Source organism: Bufo bufo, chromosome 7 (assembly GCF_905171765.1).
Source record: "Bufo bufo chromosome 7, aBufBuf1.1, whole genome shotgun sequence".
Lineage (NCBI taxonomy): Eukaryota > Metazoa > Chordata > Amphibia > Anura > Bufonidae > Bufo > Bufo bufo.
Genome location: NC_053395.1, coordinates 95547406 through 95563643, shown reverse-complemented (window position 1 = coordinate 95563643; position 16238 = coordinate 95547406). Strand labels below are relative to the sequence as shown.

The 16238-nt window shown below is 44.1% G+C and overlaps 1 protein-coding gene across 1 annotated transcript in view; it reads left to right on the top strand.

The window, feature by feature from the left end:
• CALCRL (calcitonin receptor like receptor) overlaps positions 1 to 16238 on the top strand; it is a 496395-nt gene that overhangs the window by 355925 nt on the left and 124232 nt on the right. Inside the window, exons 9-11 of the mRNA XM_040439799.1 lie at positions 1367 to 1427; positions 1524 to 1590; positions 2255 to 2473. Of these exons, the coding sequence (XP_040295733.1) occupies positions 1367 to 1427; positions 1524 to 1590; positions 2255 to 2473 (347 nt within the window). The remainder of the gene's footprint in view (positions 1 to 1366; positions 1428 to 1523; positions 1591 to 2254; positions 2474 to 16238) is intronic.

Below are 16238 nucleotides of genomic sequence, written 5' to 3'. Positions count from 1 at the left end.
GCCCTGCTTAGTTCCCAAGTAATAATAATGTTCCATATTGTGCCTCCAGTAATGATAATGCCCCCACAGTTCCCCCAGTAATAAAAATGCCCCCAGTATTAACAATGCCCCATATTGTGCCTCCAGAAATAAATATGCCCTCTATTGTGCCCTCAATAATAATGCCCCATATTCTGCCTCCAGTAAAAATTATGTGCCTCCAGTGATAATAATGCTCCTTTTGTGCCCCCAGTAGTAATAATAATAATGACCCAAATTGACCCCAGTAATGCCTTCCCCTACTGTCTCCACTAATATCCCTATAGTGCCTACAGTAATGCTCCCCCTCACTGCCCCCAGTAATATCCTTATAGTGCCCATAGTAATCTTCCCCCCCCCCCCACTGCCTCCTATGCTTGGAATGGGAGGAACCATAGGTCCTTTGGGACCCCAAGGGTAGAATAGTGTCTGGTGTGATTTCTATCTTCTTGTCCTATATCAAAGGCGGTATTAGTGTGCAGCAGCACATTGATCAGGGGCAGGGGTTGGCACAATGTGGCGTGATTACAACAGGTTCAGCGGTAGCCCGACGACCTCAGTACAATACACATTGCAGGCTTTAGGCAGCCCTGCTGCAATCTCATTATCATGCCACTGTGATCTTATCATCATGCCACAATGTGTGAAGGGAAGGTCATCGCCAGCCCGGAGCCATGGATCAGCAACCTTCAGCACTCTAGCTGCTTCAAACATGCTCAGCTGTTCTTTGACTCATATAAAAGTGAATGGAGCATTCTGCTTTTGTTCATTCACTTTGCAGTTTGTTAATTAAAAACATAAACTGTTGACACTACTATTTTTGAAAGTGTCTGGTCATAAAGGTCTTTTCAGTTCTGGTCACTAGGGTGTTAAACGGGTCCTGCGGGAGTAAAATATTGATGATCTCTCCTCAGAATAGGTCATCAATTTTGAATCCGTGGGGTTCCTCCACCTGGCGCCACCACTGAGCAGCTATTTGAAGAGGCTGCAGCACTCCAGTGAGTGCTGTAGCCTCTTCAGAGCATACCAGGCCACAGCGCTATTCATTGTATAGTGGCTGTACTTGGTATTGTATATCAAGCCCCTTCACCTGAATAGGACTGAGCTGTGCCTAGGCCACATTACTGATGAACGTGACGTCACTGGCCTACAAAGAGGCCACGGTGCTCACCAAAATGACGAGGCTCTTCAGTGCCCTAGAGTGGCTGATCAGAAACTGATGAACTATTCTGAGAATAACCCATTAATATTAAACTCCTGGAAAACCCCTGAAATGAACCATCTGCATGTATTTGTGTTTTGAGTGTGTATATTTATATTTTGTACATTAAATTATTTAAATTTACAGGTTTTCCACTGATTCCTGCCTGTATACATGCTGTTGCAAGAACTTTGTATTATAATGACAAGTAAGCATCAAGTACTCTTCAAATAAAATATTATTTGCATATTCTTGATTTATTTTTATTTTTTGTGTAATATCTATTATTAATATCTCCTTTCAGCTGCTGGATTAGTTCTGACACACATTTACTCTATATCATTCACGGACCTATTTGTGCTGCATTGTTGGTATGTACAATTTTCTTTGACTATAATTGTATAATGGGTGTTGCTGTGATTAGAGTTAAGGCAGTATTATACAGCCTGATGTGGCTGACAATTGTCATTGAATGCTTCCCTCCCGGCAATCGCTTGCTCACTAGCAGAGGAGATGGAGGAGATTGTTATTAGACACCATGAAAATTTAACATGTCAAAAGATCTGGATTGCCCGATGATCATGGGGCAGTCGGCGGCAGTGTTATACTGCCAGGTGATCGCTAACAAGCATTCATGTGAATACTCGTTAGCAATTATCTGCCAAAATTTCGGGCAGTGTAATACAGGCTTTGCATTGCACAATTACCTGGACAGTCTGACTAAAATGGTGACACAAAGTTGATAGAATGGATGGAGAAGAAATGCTGCTTCTTTATCTGGTTGTTATCTGACAAGACAAATCAGTAGTAGCAGTGTCTGGTCTTTCGTGAAAATGGACTGTAGTATTCAATGAGTTCCGTCAGAATTTACTTTTTCTTTTGTCTTGTTTATGGACCTACCAATCTTTATGCATGCATGTACAGTAAATACTGCTTTATTCATTATATTTGTAGTGAGGTTAAAACTCTGTGAAAATATGAATCATATAATTATGGATTATCCTTTTTTTTTTTTTCCTTTCTTTTTTTTTAAAGGTAAACCTCTTTTTCCTGCTGAACATTGTACGTGTTCTGATAACAAAATTGAAAGTTACACATCAAGCTGAATCCAATCTCTACATGAAAGCTGTGAGGGCAACTCTCATCCTTGTGCCCCTTCTCGGAATCCAGTTTGTATTGCTGCCATGGAGACCAGGCGGACGAATAGCAGAAGAAGTGTTTGACTATATTATGCATATTCTCATGAATTATCAGGTAATATATAGCAAAATATATACCAATCATAGTACCATTGACTGTTTGCTTTTCACATTTCATTGATGCTTCATGATCATTTTGAAAATTTAAAATGTACAATGTTCAGTATATTCCACTAAACATAAAGCGGCCAGGTTCTGTGAATGTGATACCCAGTTACATAGTAATCTACTTTTTCAGGGGGAATCTTCATAGGATAGGGTGGACGATACACAAACATTTACGGTCACTCCCATTTACATTAGGGAAATTAGAAGTGGCACTGAAACAAACCAATTTTAAACAAAAGTCCAGCATCACATGGATTGTCTGGTTACTATTATACCTCTTTTAAAGATCTACTTCTCCCCTACTTCTTAAGCCGAATGCACACGACAGTGTTTCACGATTGTGAGCGGTCCGTGGTAACCCAGCCTGGATTCCTGCTGAGAGCAGGAGCGCACGGCGTCATTGGTTGCTATGACGCTGTGCGCTTCATGCCGCCGCTGCACTACAGTAATACACTCGTATGATCTACATTGTATTTCACGTTAGTGGTAAATTTGAGTCGATATAAACCAGCTTTCTTTATAAAAACATCCTAAATTTATAGAAATTTTTGAAAAATGTGTAATTTTAAAAATTTAAATTTTTCTTTTAAGACAGATAGTGATACCTCACAAAATAGTTATTACTTTACATTTCCCATGTGTCTACTTTATGTTGGCATCATTTTGTAAATGTCATTTTATTTTTTTAACGGCATTAGAAGACTTAGAATTGTAGAAGCAATTCTTAAAATTTTTGAATAAAATTTCCAAAACCCACTTTTTTAACCGCCTCCGGACCGCCTAACGCAGGATCGCGTTCCGGAGGCGGCTCACTCAGGCAGAGTCACGCATCTACGCGTCATCTCGCAAGACGCGAGATTTCCTGTGAACACGCGCACACAGGCGCGCGCGTTCACAGGAACTGCAGGTAAGCGAGTGGATCTACAGCCTGCCAGCAGCGATCGTTCGGCGGCAGGCTGTAGATGCGATTTTTCTAACCCCTAACAGGTATATTAGACGCTGTTTTGATAACAGCGTCTGATATACCTGCTACCTGGTCCTCTGGTGGTCCCTTTTGCTTGGATCGACCACCAGAGGACACAGGCAGCTCTGTAATAAGTAGCACCACACTACACTGCACCCCCCCTGTCACTTATTAACCTCTTATTAACCCCTGATCACCCCAAATAGACTCCCTGATCACCCCCCTGTCATTGATCACCCCCCTGTAAGGCTCCATTCAGACGTCCGTATGTGTTTTACGGATCCATGGATCGGATCCGCAAAACACATACGGACGTCTGAATGGAGCCTTACAGGGGGGTGATCAATGACAGGGGGGTGATCACCCCATATAGACTCCCTGATCACCCCCCTGTCATTGATCACCCCCCTGTCAGGCTCCATTCAGACGTCCGTATGTGTTTTACGGATCCATGGATCGGATCCGCAAAACACATACGGACATCTTAATGGAGCCTTACAGGGGGGTGATCAATGATAGGGGGGTGATCACCCCATATAGACTCCCTGATCACCCCCCTGTCATTGATCACCCCCCTGTCATTGATCACCCCCCTGTCATTGATCACCCCCCTGTCATTGATCACCCCCCTGTAAGGCTCCATTCAGACGTCCGTATGTGTTTTACGGATCCATGGATCGGATCCGCAAAACACATACGGACGTCTGAATGGATCCTTACAGGGGGGTGATCAATGACAGGGGGGTGATCACCCCATATAGACTCCCTGATCACCCCCCTGTTATTGATCACCCCCCTGTAAGGCTCCATTCAGACATCCGTATGTGTTTTACGGATCCATGGATCGGATTCGCAAAACACATACGGACGTCTAAATGGAGCCTTACAGGGGGGTGATCAATGACAGGGGGGTGATCACCTCATATAGACTCCCTGATCACCCCCCTGTCATTGATCACCCCCCTGTCAATGATCACCCTCCTGTAAGGCTCCATTCAGACGTCCGTATGTGTTTTACGGATCCATTGATCGGATCCGCAAAACACATACGGACGTCTGAATGGAGCCTTACAGGGGGGTGATCAATGACAGGGCGTGATCACCCCATATAGACTCCCTGATCACCCCCCTGTCATTGATCACCCCCCTGTAAGGCTCCATTCAGACGTCCGTATGTGTTTTACGGATCCATGGATCGGATCCGCAAACCACATACGGACGTCTGAATGGAGCCTTACAGGGGGGTGATCAATGACAGGGCGTGATCACCCCATATAGACTCCCTGATCACCCCCCTGTCATTGATCACCCCCCTGTAAGGCTCCATTCAGACATTTTTTTGTCACAAGTTAGCGGAAATAGATTTTTATTTATTTTTGTTTTTTCTTACAAAGTCTCATATTCCACTAACTTGTGACAAAAAATAAAATCTCACATGAACTCACCATACCGCTCACGGAATCCAAATGCGTAAATTTTTTTAGACATTTATATTCCAGACTTCTTCTCACGCTTTAGGGCCCCTAAAATGCCAGGGCAGTAAAAATACCCCACATGTGACCCCATTTCGGAAAGAAGACACCCCAAGGTATTCGCTGAGGGGCATATTGAGTCCATGAAAGATTGAACTTTTTGTCCCAAGTTAGCGGAAAGGGAGACTTTGTGAGAAAAAATTTATAAAAATCAATTTCCGCTAACTTGTGCCAAAAAAAAAAAAAATCTTCTATGAACTCGCCATGCCTCTCATTGAATACCTTGGGGTGTCTTCTTTCCAAAATGGGGTCACATGTGGGGTATTTATACTGCCCTGGCATTTTAGGGGCCCTAAAGCGTGAGAAGAAGTCTGGGATCCAAATGTCTAAAAATGCCCTCCTAAAAGGAATTTGGGCCCCTTTGCGCATCTAGGCTGCAAAAAAGTGTCACACATGTGGTATCGCCGTATTCAGGAGAAGTTGGGCAATGTGTTTTGGGGTGTCATTTTGCATATACCCATGCTGGGTGAGATAAATATCTCGGTCAAATGCCAACTTTGTATAAAAAAAATGGGAAATGTTGTCTTTTAGAGAGATATTTCTCTCACTCAGCATGGGTATATGTAAAAAGACACCCCAAAACACATTGCCCAACTTCTCCTGAGGACGGCGATACCACATGTGTGACACTTTTTTGCAGCCTAGGTGGGCAAAGGGGCCCACATTCCAAAGAGCACCTTTAGGATTTCACAGGGCATTTTTTTACACATTTTGATTTAAAACTACTTCTCACGCACATGCCCATGCTGGGTGAGAGAAATATCTCTCTAAAAGACAACTTTTCCCATTTTTTTTATACAAAGTTGTCATTTGACAGAGATATTTATCTCACCCAGCATGGGCATGTGTAAAAAGACACCCCAAAACACATTGCCCAACTTCTCCTGAGTACGGCGATACCACATGTGTGACACTTTTTTGCAGCCTAGGTGGGCAAAGGGGCCCACATTCCAAAGAGCACCTTTAGGATTTCACAGGGCATTTTTTACACATTTTGATTTCAAACTACTTCTCACGCATTAGGGCCCCTAAAATGCCAGGGCAGTATAACTACCCCACAAGTGACCCCATTTTGGAAAGAAGACACCCCAAGGTATTTCGTGATGGGCATAGTGAGTTCATGGAAGTTTTTATTTTTTGTCACAAGTTAGTGGAATATGAGACTTTGTAAGAAAAAAAAATAAAATAATCATCATTTTCCGCTAACTTGTGACAAAAAATAAAAAGTTCTATGAACTCACTATGCCCATCAGCGAATACCTTAGGGTGTCTACTTTCCGAAATGGGTTCATTTGTGGGGTGTTTTTACTGTCTGGGCATTGTAGAACCTCAGGAAACATAACAGGTGCTCAGAAAGTCAGAGCTGCTTCGAAAAGCGGAAATTCACATTTTTGTACCATAGTTTGTAAACGCTATAACTTTTACCCAAACCAATAAACATACACTTATTTTTTTTTTTTTATCAAAGACATGTAGAACAATAAATTTAGAGAAAAATTTATATAGAAATATAGTTTTATTTGAAAAATTTTACAACTGAAAGTGAAAAATGTCTTTTTTTTTTCAAAAATTTCGGTAAATTTCGATTAATAACAAAAAAAGTAAAAATGTCAGCAGCAATGAAATACCACCAAATGAAAGCTCTATTAGTGAGAAGAAAAGGAGGTAAAATTCATTTGGGTGGTAAGTTGCATGACCGAGCAATAAACCGTGAAAGTAGTGTAGTGCAGAATTGTAAAAAGTGGTCTGGTCATTAAGGGTGTTTAAGCTAGGGGGGCTGAGGTGGTTAAGGACCAGTACATTTATGAAGTCACTTTGAGAGGCTTGCATATTACAAACCACCCATAATTGACCTCATTTTAGAAATTACACCCCTCAAGAATTAAAGGAAAATGGAGATTACATTTTAAAATTTAACTTTTTTGGCAGATTTTCCATTTTAATCAATTTTTCCTGTAACACAGCAAGGGTTAAAAGCCAAACTATACTCAATATTTTTTACCCTGATTCTGCAGTTCACAGAAGCACCCCATGTGTGGTCATGAACTGCTGAATAGGCGCACAGCAGGGCTTAGAAAGAAAGGAGTGCCATATGGTTTTTGGAGGGCAGATTTTGCTGGACTGGATTTTAGGCACCATGTCATACATATGATTTTTAATTATTCACTTTTACGCTTTTTGTGAGGCAAGGTAACCAAAAAATGGCTGTGCTGGCACAGATATTATTTTCAGTTTTTTATGATGTTCACCTGACAGGTTAGATTATGTGCTCTTTTTATAGAGCAGGTTGTTACGGACACGTCGATACAAAATATGTCAAATTTATTTATTTTTTTGTTTCAGTTTCCATCATAAATTGAAAAGAAAAGAAATCATGTTTTTGTGTGTCCATTTTCTGTTAGCCATATATTTTTTTATTTTTTGGGGAATTGTCTCACGTAGAGGCTCAGTTTTAGTGGGATGAGATAGTTTGATGGGTACTATTTTGGTCTATATTGGACTTTTTGATTGCTTGGTATTACACTTTTTGTGATGTAAGGTGACAAAAAATGGCTTTTTGGGCACTCTGCTGCTACCGCTTGGTCATCCTGGGGGAGGCTTGGGTTCCGCTCGACCATCCTGAATTGGGGGAATCTATGACTTTGGGGGGGTTACAGGGACTCCACAAACGCGCAGCCCCTTTCTCCTCATCACTCACTGACAGGTTGAGAAGATCGGAGCTGCGCTGTAGGATTTGAGCCTGCTGTGGTTGGTCAGTCAAATCTGACTGACCAATCACAGCTATGGAAAGGCAGGAACCGCTCTGATTGGGCACCTGCCGGGTGCCCAGACAGATCAGCTGTCCATGACACCTGTTTGCATGCCGGTGTCACTACATGTATACTTGCGGTGACACTTTGATTTCACGACGTAGTGTGTACGTCATGATGTACACAGTATGTCATAGTTATTAAGGGGGTTAAACAATAAACAATAAAACTGAGGGCAACTGCCTCAAAGGATTCCTACTGGGCTTAGTACACCCAGAAGAGAAAGAAAATACATCCTGCATGGGTTATCTAACACAATTTGCTAGAAAAAACACTACCCTGATAGTCCTTCTCGGCACGGAAGCTGAGAATGCCTTTGATAGAGTAGACTTGTAATTTATGGACTTAGTGCTGAAACAAAATGGTATCCCTACCAATTTTCTTCAGGCTATCCTCTCTATGTATTCTTCATCTACGGCAAGAGTCCTAGTTGGAACCCTATCTGGAACCCATTTTTTTAAGCTTTGCGTGAGGATAATAGACTAGAAGGGCTCCACATTGGAACTGTTGGCCTTTGCTGATGACCTATTGATTATCATTACCAACCCAGTGAAAGCTTTTCTGGCTATTGAAGAGCTGGTCCAACTTTAAAATAAATGTAGATAAAGTCACTATAGTGCTGTTGATCAATCCAAAATGTTAATAAACCTCAAACCTGCATATTTAAGATTTCATGCTCCAATACTCCCTCTGCATCATGCAGGGCAGGCGCTGTTTGCTTACATTTTTACACTGCTAGGTGTACCGTTACCAGCACTTATGGACAGCCTATAGTGCTGCCCTGGGCTGGGATACATATGACTTTTTGATCACTTTTCATTAAAATTTTTGTTTTGGGAAGTGAGGTGACAAAAAACAGCAATTCCGTCATTGTTTTTTGAAGAGTTTCTGTCACCAGATTTTACCCTATTAAGCTAGCTGACATTAGCGATGTGCTAATGTCAGCTAAACCTACCGCCTATTCCTACTTTTATCTGTGCCCCTGTTACGCCAGAAATCTAGCTTTTATAATATGCTAATTAGCCTCTAGAGGCTCTGTTCTCCCACCTTTGTCACCTCCCTCCAAGTCCTGATTGACAGGTCCAGGCAGCGCTCGCATCTGTCTGCCAGCCCTTTGCTCTGGTGAAATCTTGGCCCCCTCCCTGCTCCTAGAGGCTAACAACGCGCCCCCCCCCCCCCCCCCCCCGCTCCTAGAGGCTAATTAGCATATTATAAAAGTTTGATTTCTGGCGTAACGGGGGCATAGATAAAAGTAGGAATAGGCTAGTTAGCTTTAGCTGACATTAGCATATCGCTAATGTCAGCTAGCTTAATAGGGTAAAATCTGGTGACAGAATCCCTTTAATACAGGGGTGTCCAAACTTTTTTCGAGGAGGGCCAGATTTGATAAAGTGAACATGTGCGAGGGCCGACCATTTTGCCCAATATTCTTTGAACCATTAAAATTACATGCAAATTAACTATTTTATGCAAATTTTATTGCAAACGGCATACCTTTCATTTTGTGACTTGGATGACAAATCTAAACAGGTGTTAAATCACTCTGCCTTCAATATAAAAAACAGGAGGCAGAAATATGTCGGAAACAGTACATTACAAGGTTGTCTGTTAACTTTTAAATTCCAAAAATGTGAACTGGAACATAACACTAAGTATACTCATATGTTCAAATATATTTATAACTGATTGACCAACTGACATTGAAGGGAAACTGTTATCAACTTTATTCCGCCCATACTATACTAACGGCAGCATAAAGTAGTGACAGGTGAGTTGATTTCAGCGGTCTGTCATTTATAAGTTAAAAGTAAGTGGTTGCCGAGAACCAACATCACAATCATTGCAGACCGGGCCTGGAAAAGAGTCACGGCCACCTGAGAAGAGTCCTGGTTATTCATAGATTCCTGCCCACCTGCTGATGACTGACCGTCTCCTACCTAGTTCCCTTTCTGTCTAGGAGAGAACTGCCAATCATCAGCAGGTGGGGAGAGCAGGAGATTATTAATAACCAGGACTCTTCTCAGGTAGATTTGACTCTTTTCAGGACCTGGGCTGCAATGATTATGATGCTGGTTCTCAGCAACCACTTACTTTTTGCTCATGAGGGACACACCGCTGACATCAGCATTTCTGTCACTAATTTATGCTGCCCTCAGTGAGATTAGCATAAAGTTGATGACAGGTTCCCTTTAACTGAGATTTTACAATGTATTCATTTCAACTGAAAAAAATCTTGCTGCACTAATGTGAAGGGTGAAACTGAGATCTGGACTGCAGCAGATAGGCTAGATCTGGTTCAAAGACTGTGGTTTTGATGCGCAAAATATCACGCAAGTGAGAGTCACTTAGTCTTGACCGCATGCGATTCTTGTTAAGGTTCATAACAGAGAATGTCTTCTCACACAAATATGTTGAGCCAAACAAGCTCAGCATTTTCTTTGCCAATGTTCGAATCTCTTTAAAACGGCTCTTATCCAGTTGGCTGTAAAATTTCACAAGAGAGAGCTGTTGGTGCCGACTGCGTAACTCACTGTCACAATGCAGGTCAATGAGCTCGAGCTGCAGCTGATCTGGAGCATTGTCGGGGTCAACAGAGAATGGAGAGGAGAAAAGGGTGATCTCCTTTTCAATAGCTGCAAAATCTTGAAAGCGCCGTCTAAACTCCCCAGCCAGAGATGCGATGTCTGCTGCATACCTGCTCGCTTGTGCACTGATATCATCCTGTGGAAAACTGTTCATTATTTCCTGCAACGCTGAAAAATGAATGGTATTGGGCGGTGTTTGTGACAAATGCTTTTGGAAAAGTTGCAGCTTTGTTCCAAAGGCTTTGAGGTGTGAATAAAGCTGGTTCACCGCTGCATCTTTGCCCTGAAGACTCGTGTTCAGTACATTCAGATACTTTGTTATGTCGACTAGAAACCCTAAATCAGCCAGCCAAATAGGATCAGAAAGTTCTCGCATCGGTTGTCCCTTTGTTTCCAAGAATTCTCCAATTTCTTTTCTGAGAGAGTAGAAACGCTGCAGTGCAGACCCCCGACTGAGCCATCTTACATCGTTATGATATAAAAGATCTTCGTATTCAGCCTGGATATCCAGTAGAAACTGTTTAAACTGGCGGTGGCACAGGGCTCTAGAGCGAATAAAATTAATGGTCTTTAGCACCGGTTTCATAACATGGTCATATTTGAGATGTTTAGCACAGAGAACTTGTTGATGAATGATACATTGCAGTTTAATAGCTTTGCCTCCTTCTTCGATCACCTTGTTACAGATTAGGGTTGATAATCCACTTCGTTCACCAGCCATGGCAGGTGCCCCATCAGTAATTATCCCAGTAACTTTGTTCCAAGGCAGTTTCATGTCATCTATGGCAGAACTAACAGAAACAAATAAATCTGTTCCTCTTGTTTGGTCCTTAAGGCTCTGGAGGTCAAGTAGCTCTTCAGTCACATTCATTTCATCGTCCACCCCTCTCAGAAGAATCAGCAACTGAGCTGTGTCGGAGAGGTCCATGCTTTCATCACAGGCTATTGAAAAGAAGTCAAAATCAACTCCTTTTGACGTTAACTGTCTCTTAATATCTGATGAAATTTCTTCTACTCTCCGTGCTACAGTGTTACGAGCCAGGCAAATGTTGGAAAACTCTGACTTCTTCTCGGGACAGATATTCTGCACCATTTTCATAACGCATTCTTTAATAAAGTCACCCTCAGCAAAAGATTTGCAATTTTTAGCAATTAACGTTGCTACCTCATAGCTAGCCCTTGTGGCATTTTCATTTGACTCACGGGCTCTTGTAAAAAATCGCTGTTGTGACATTAAAACAGCTTCAAGTTGCTTCAACTTGTCACTGCGGTCGCGCCCTGTTAGCTTGTCGTATGTGCTGTGTCTCGACTGGTAGTGTCTCTTGACATTAAATTCCTTATTAACAGCCACAGTCTCTTGGCATATTAGACAAACACAGTGATTCCGTATTTCAGTGAAAAAATATTCCACTTTCCACCTGTCCTGGAAGCGGCGTCCCTCAATGTCAACTTTTCGTTTCTTATTTGTAGTTGCCATTATAAAAATTGGCCAGATAAGGAGAAGTTATTTGTAGAGAGTACTAGGAGCACAATCAGATAATCAGATTCTAGCCCAGTGACGTACAGTGAGGGGTTAATGAAGGGTATGACAGCTTGCTACCACTGATTCGGATTATGCCCCCTTTTCTGCTTTAGTTCACAGCCCAGCCTGCAATAGTGTGTTTTTTTTCCTCAATAGACTCAAATAGGCTCAATAGCCCTTATGGTCGCCCTGGCCTTGTGGCTGTAAGTGTGGAGGCGCAGGGAGAAGGAAAGGCGACCTTAATTGGTGATGACTTTGATTATGATGTTTGGACCTGGAACTCAGCGCTAGAACGCAGCCAGAAATGTTTTAATACATTTTTTCTTCTACATTTGGGACCTTCACACTGTATAAATGTCCTCTGGGGGTAATGTGACCGTGGAGGTAGGAGACCTGAACAAACTGCAACTTAATGTGAGTGCCTCACTCTCCTTGTGTGATCAGTGGGGGCACTCAGACCCCAACTAATGAAAACCTTTCATATGTCGCTGGGACATATAAAAATATTTTAAAAAATCCAGCAACACTTTAAAAGGGTTTTCCAGTACTTTTTATAGCTGCAGATGGTGCTGGAAATTCAGAGCTCTTTCTCCTGTGTAGTGGTTGGAACTAGTAAAGTTGCTGTAGCACTGCTCCCATTTGCTTCCAACATTGGAGGTACAAGGATAGGCCACCAATATAAACGTACAGGAAAACTCCTATAAACAAAGAAAAGGGCACCTGATGTATAAAACGTGTGACTAAAACGGTGGGTAAATGAATCAGCCACCCACAACTCTGTGACCCCGGCTTCCAAAAAAAATCAGAGCTGAGATACAGGGGATGAACTTAAAGAGGACCTTTCACCTGTATAAACTATGTTAACTGAGTATGCTGCCATATAGAGCGGCGCCCAGGGATCTCACTGCACTTACTATTATCCCCGGGCGCCGCTCCGTTCTCCCGTTATGCCCTCCGGTACCTTTGCTCCTTAAGTTATAGTAGGCGGTGTCTTCCCTTGTCCTGTGGGCGTCTCCTTCTCCTAGGCTGCAGCGCTGGCCAATCGCAGCGCACAGCTCACAGCCTGGGGGAAAAAACCTCCCAGGCTGTGAGCTGTGCGCTGCGATTGGCCAGCGCTGCAGCATAGGAGAAGGAGACGCCCACAGGACAAGGGAAGACCCGCCTACTATAACTTAAAAAGCAAAGGTACCGGAGCCTATAACGGGAGAACGAAGCGGCGCCCGGGGATAATAGTAAGTGCAGTGAGATCCCCGGGCGCCGCTCTATATGGCAGCATACTCAGTTAACATAGTTTATACAGGTGAAAGGTCCTCTTTAAAGACCGATATTCTGGCCTTACTACAGAGAAGAAAAGCCGAGATCTCGCGATGTCCGAGATCTCGTGACGTCAGAGATCTCGTGACATCTGAGATTTGGGCTTTCCTTCTCCCTGAGCCCAAATCCCGCGAGATCTCGGACGTTGTGAGATCTCGGCTTTCCTTCTCTGTGAAGGCAAAGACCAAATCTTGCGTGATCTCGGACGTCGCCGCGAGATTTGGCCTTTGCTGATGCCTCTTCCTGTAAGCTGTGGTGTCTTGTAGTGTCCCACTAGGATACTTCTAGAGAACAAATAGTTTAAAATGTGTGATGTTAAACAAATCTTAAAAGGGGTTGTCCAGGCAGTATATATTGATGACCTATTGTCAGGATAGGTCATCAATATCTGATCAGTGGGATTCCAAGGAGTCAGCCCCTTCATTACACTGCCCATCGTCTTGAAAGTTTTGGAGGCCCAGTGTAATTACAAGTACTCTTTCCTTCACCGCTGCAATGGAGACAACATGCAGTATAATGAAGAGGAAGCAGAGCTGGCATGGAGCGTTGCCTCCTCTTCAAACTGCTGAACAGCGGGGGTTCCAGGTGTGGGACCCCACCAATCAGATATTAATGACCTATCCTGAGGATAAGTCATCAATATACCATATACTGCCTGCACAACCCGTTTAATATATTCAGTTTTTTGTACTATTTGCATGTACTTGCAGAGAAAAGCTGCAATGTAACATACATGTCTTGTGCTGTGTGTGCTGCTAGAGCTAAGACATGTTTCCTTTTCTCTCTTATAGGTTCTGTGTAGAAAACTATGCAACAAGGTTGAGGTTGAACTGTATTGGGGATTTGCTGCCATCCTCCTGGCCATACAGTCAGAGTGAGATAGTGTATGTGCAGTTAGGGCTCTTTCACACTTGCGTTCTTTTCTTCCGGCATAGAGTTCCGTCGTCGGGGCTCTATGCCGGAAGAATCCTGATCAGGATTATCCCCATACATTCTGAATGGAGATAAATCCGTTCAGGATGCATCAGGATGTCTTCAGTTCCGGAACGGAACGTTTTTTGGCCGGAGAAAATACTGCAGCATGCTGCGCTTTTTGCTCCGGCCAAAAATCCTGAACACTTGCCGCAATGCCGGATCCGGAATTAATGCCCATTGAAAGGCATTGTTCCGGATCCGGCCTTAAGCTAAACGTTGTTTCGGCGCATTGTCGGATCTGACGTTTAGCTTTTTCTGAATGGTTACCATGGCTGCCAAGACGCTAAAGTCCTGTCAGCCATGGTAAAGTGTAGTGGGGAGAGGAGGAGCAGTATACTTACCGTCCGTGCGGCTCCCCGGGTGCTCCAGAGTGACGTCATGGCGCCCCACGCTCATGGATGACGTGATCGCATGGACACGTCATCCATGCGCATGGGGCGCTCTGACGTCATTCTGGAGCGCCCCGGGAGCCGCACGGACTGTAAGTATACTGCTCCCCCGCTCCCCACTACTACTATGGCAGCCAGGACTTTAATAGCGTCCTGGGTGCCATAGTAACACTGAACGCATTTTGAAGACGGATCCGTCGTCAAATGCTTTCAGTTCACTTGCGTTTTTCCGGATCCGGCGGGCACCTCCGGCAAATGGAGTGCACGCCGGATCCGGACAACGCAAGTGTGAAAGAGCCCTTAGTTAGGGCTCTTTCACACCTGCGTTCTTTTCTTCCGGCATAGAGTTCCGTAGTCGGGGCTCTATGCCGGAAGAATCCTGATCAGTTTTATCCTAATGCATTCTGAATGGAGAGAAAACCGTTCAGGATGCATCAGGATGTCTTCAGTTCTGGAACGGAACGTTTTTTGGCCGGAGAAAATATTGCAGCATGCTGCGCTTTTTGCTCCGGCCAAAAATCCTGAAGACTTGCCGCAAGGCCGGATCCGGAATTAATGCCCATTGAAAGGCATTGATCCGGATCCGGCCTTAAAGAGGACCTTTCACACCTGTACAAAATAAAAACTAACTAGATCAGTGGGCAGAGCGGCGCCCAGGGGTCCCCCTGCACTTACTAGTATGTCTGGGCGCCGCTCCGTTCGCCCGGTATAGGCTCCGGTGTCTGCGCTCCCTCTGACTGATTTCTTGTATGAGGCTATGAGCTGTGCGCTGCGATTGGCCAGCGCTGCAGCAAGACACGCCTCATACAAGAAATCAGTCAGAGGGAGCGCAGACACCGGAGCCTATACCGGGCGAACGGAGCGGCGCCCAGACATACTAGTAAGTGCAGGGGGACCCCTGGGCGCCCCTCTGCCCACTGATCTAGTTAGTTTTTATTTTGTACAGGTGTGAAAGGTCCTCTTTAAGCTAAACGTTGTTTCGGCGCATTGCCGGACCCGACGTTTAGCTTTTTCTGAATGGTTACCATGGCTGCCAAGACGCTAAAGTCCTGGTTGCCATAGTAGTAGTGGGGAGCGGGGGAGCAGCATACTTACCGTCCGTGCGGCTCCCGGGGCGCTCCAGAGTGACGTCAGGGCGCCCCAAGCGCATGTATCACGTGATCACATGGATCACGTCATCCATGCGCATGGGGCGCTCTGACGTCATTCTGGAGCGCCCCGGGAGCCGCACGGACTGTAAGTATACCGCTCCCCGCTCCTACTATGGCAACCAGGACTTTAATAGCGTCCTGGGTGCCATAGTAACACTGAACGCATTTTGAAGACGGCTCCATCTTCAAATGCTTTCAGTACACTTGCGGTGTTACGGATCCGGCGGGCACCTCCGGCAACGGAAGTGCACGCCGGATCCCAACAACGCAAGTGTGAAAGAAGCCTTAGGAAAATTAATCTGTAAGAAGACAGAGGAATTAGGTTTCTGGCCTGGCCTAGCCATTTATGTAACTGACCTAATCAGAGAGGTCAACCTGAGAAGGGCGCCATCTATAGACTGTGAGGAGAACTCTTTGGATATGGGCCTCATAGTGTGTAGACTGTAGTATTTATAAGATAGTTCCCATAA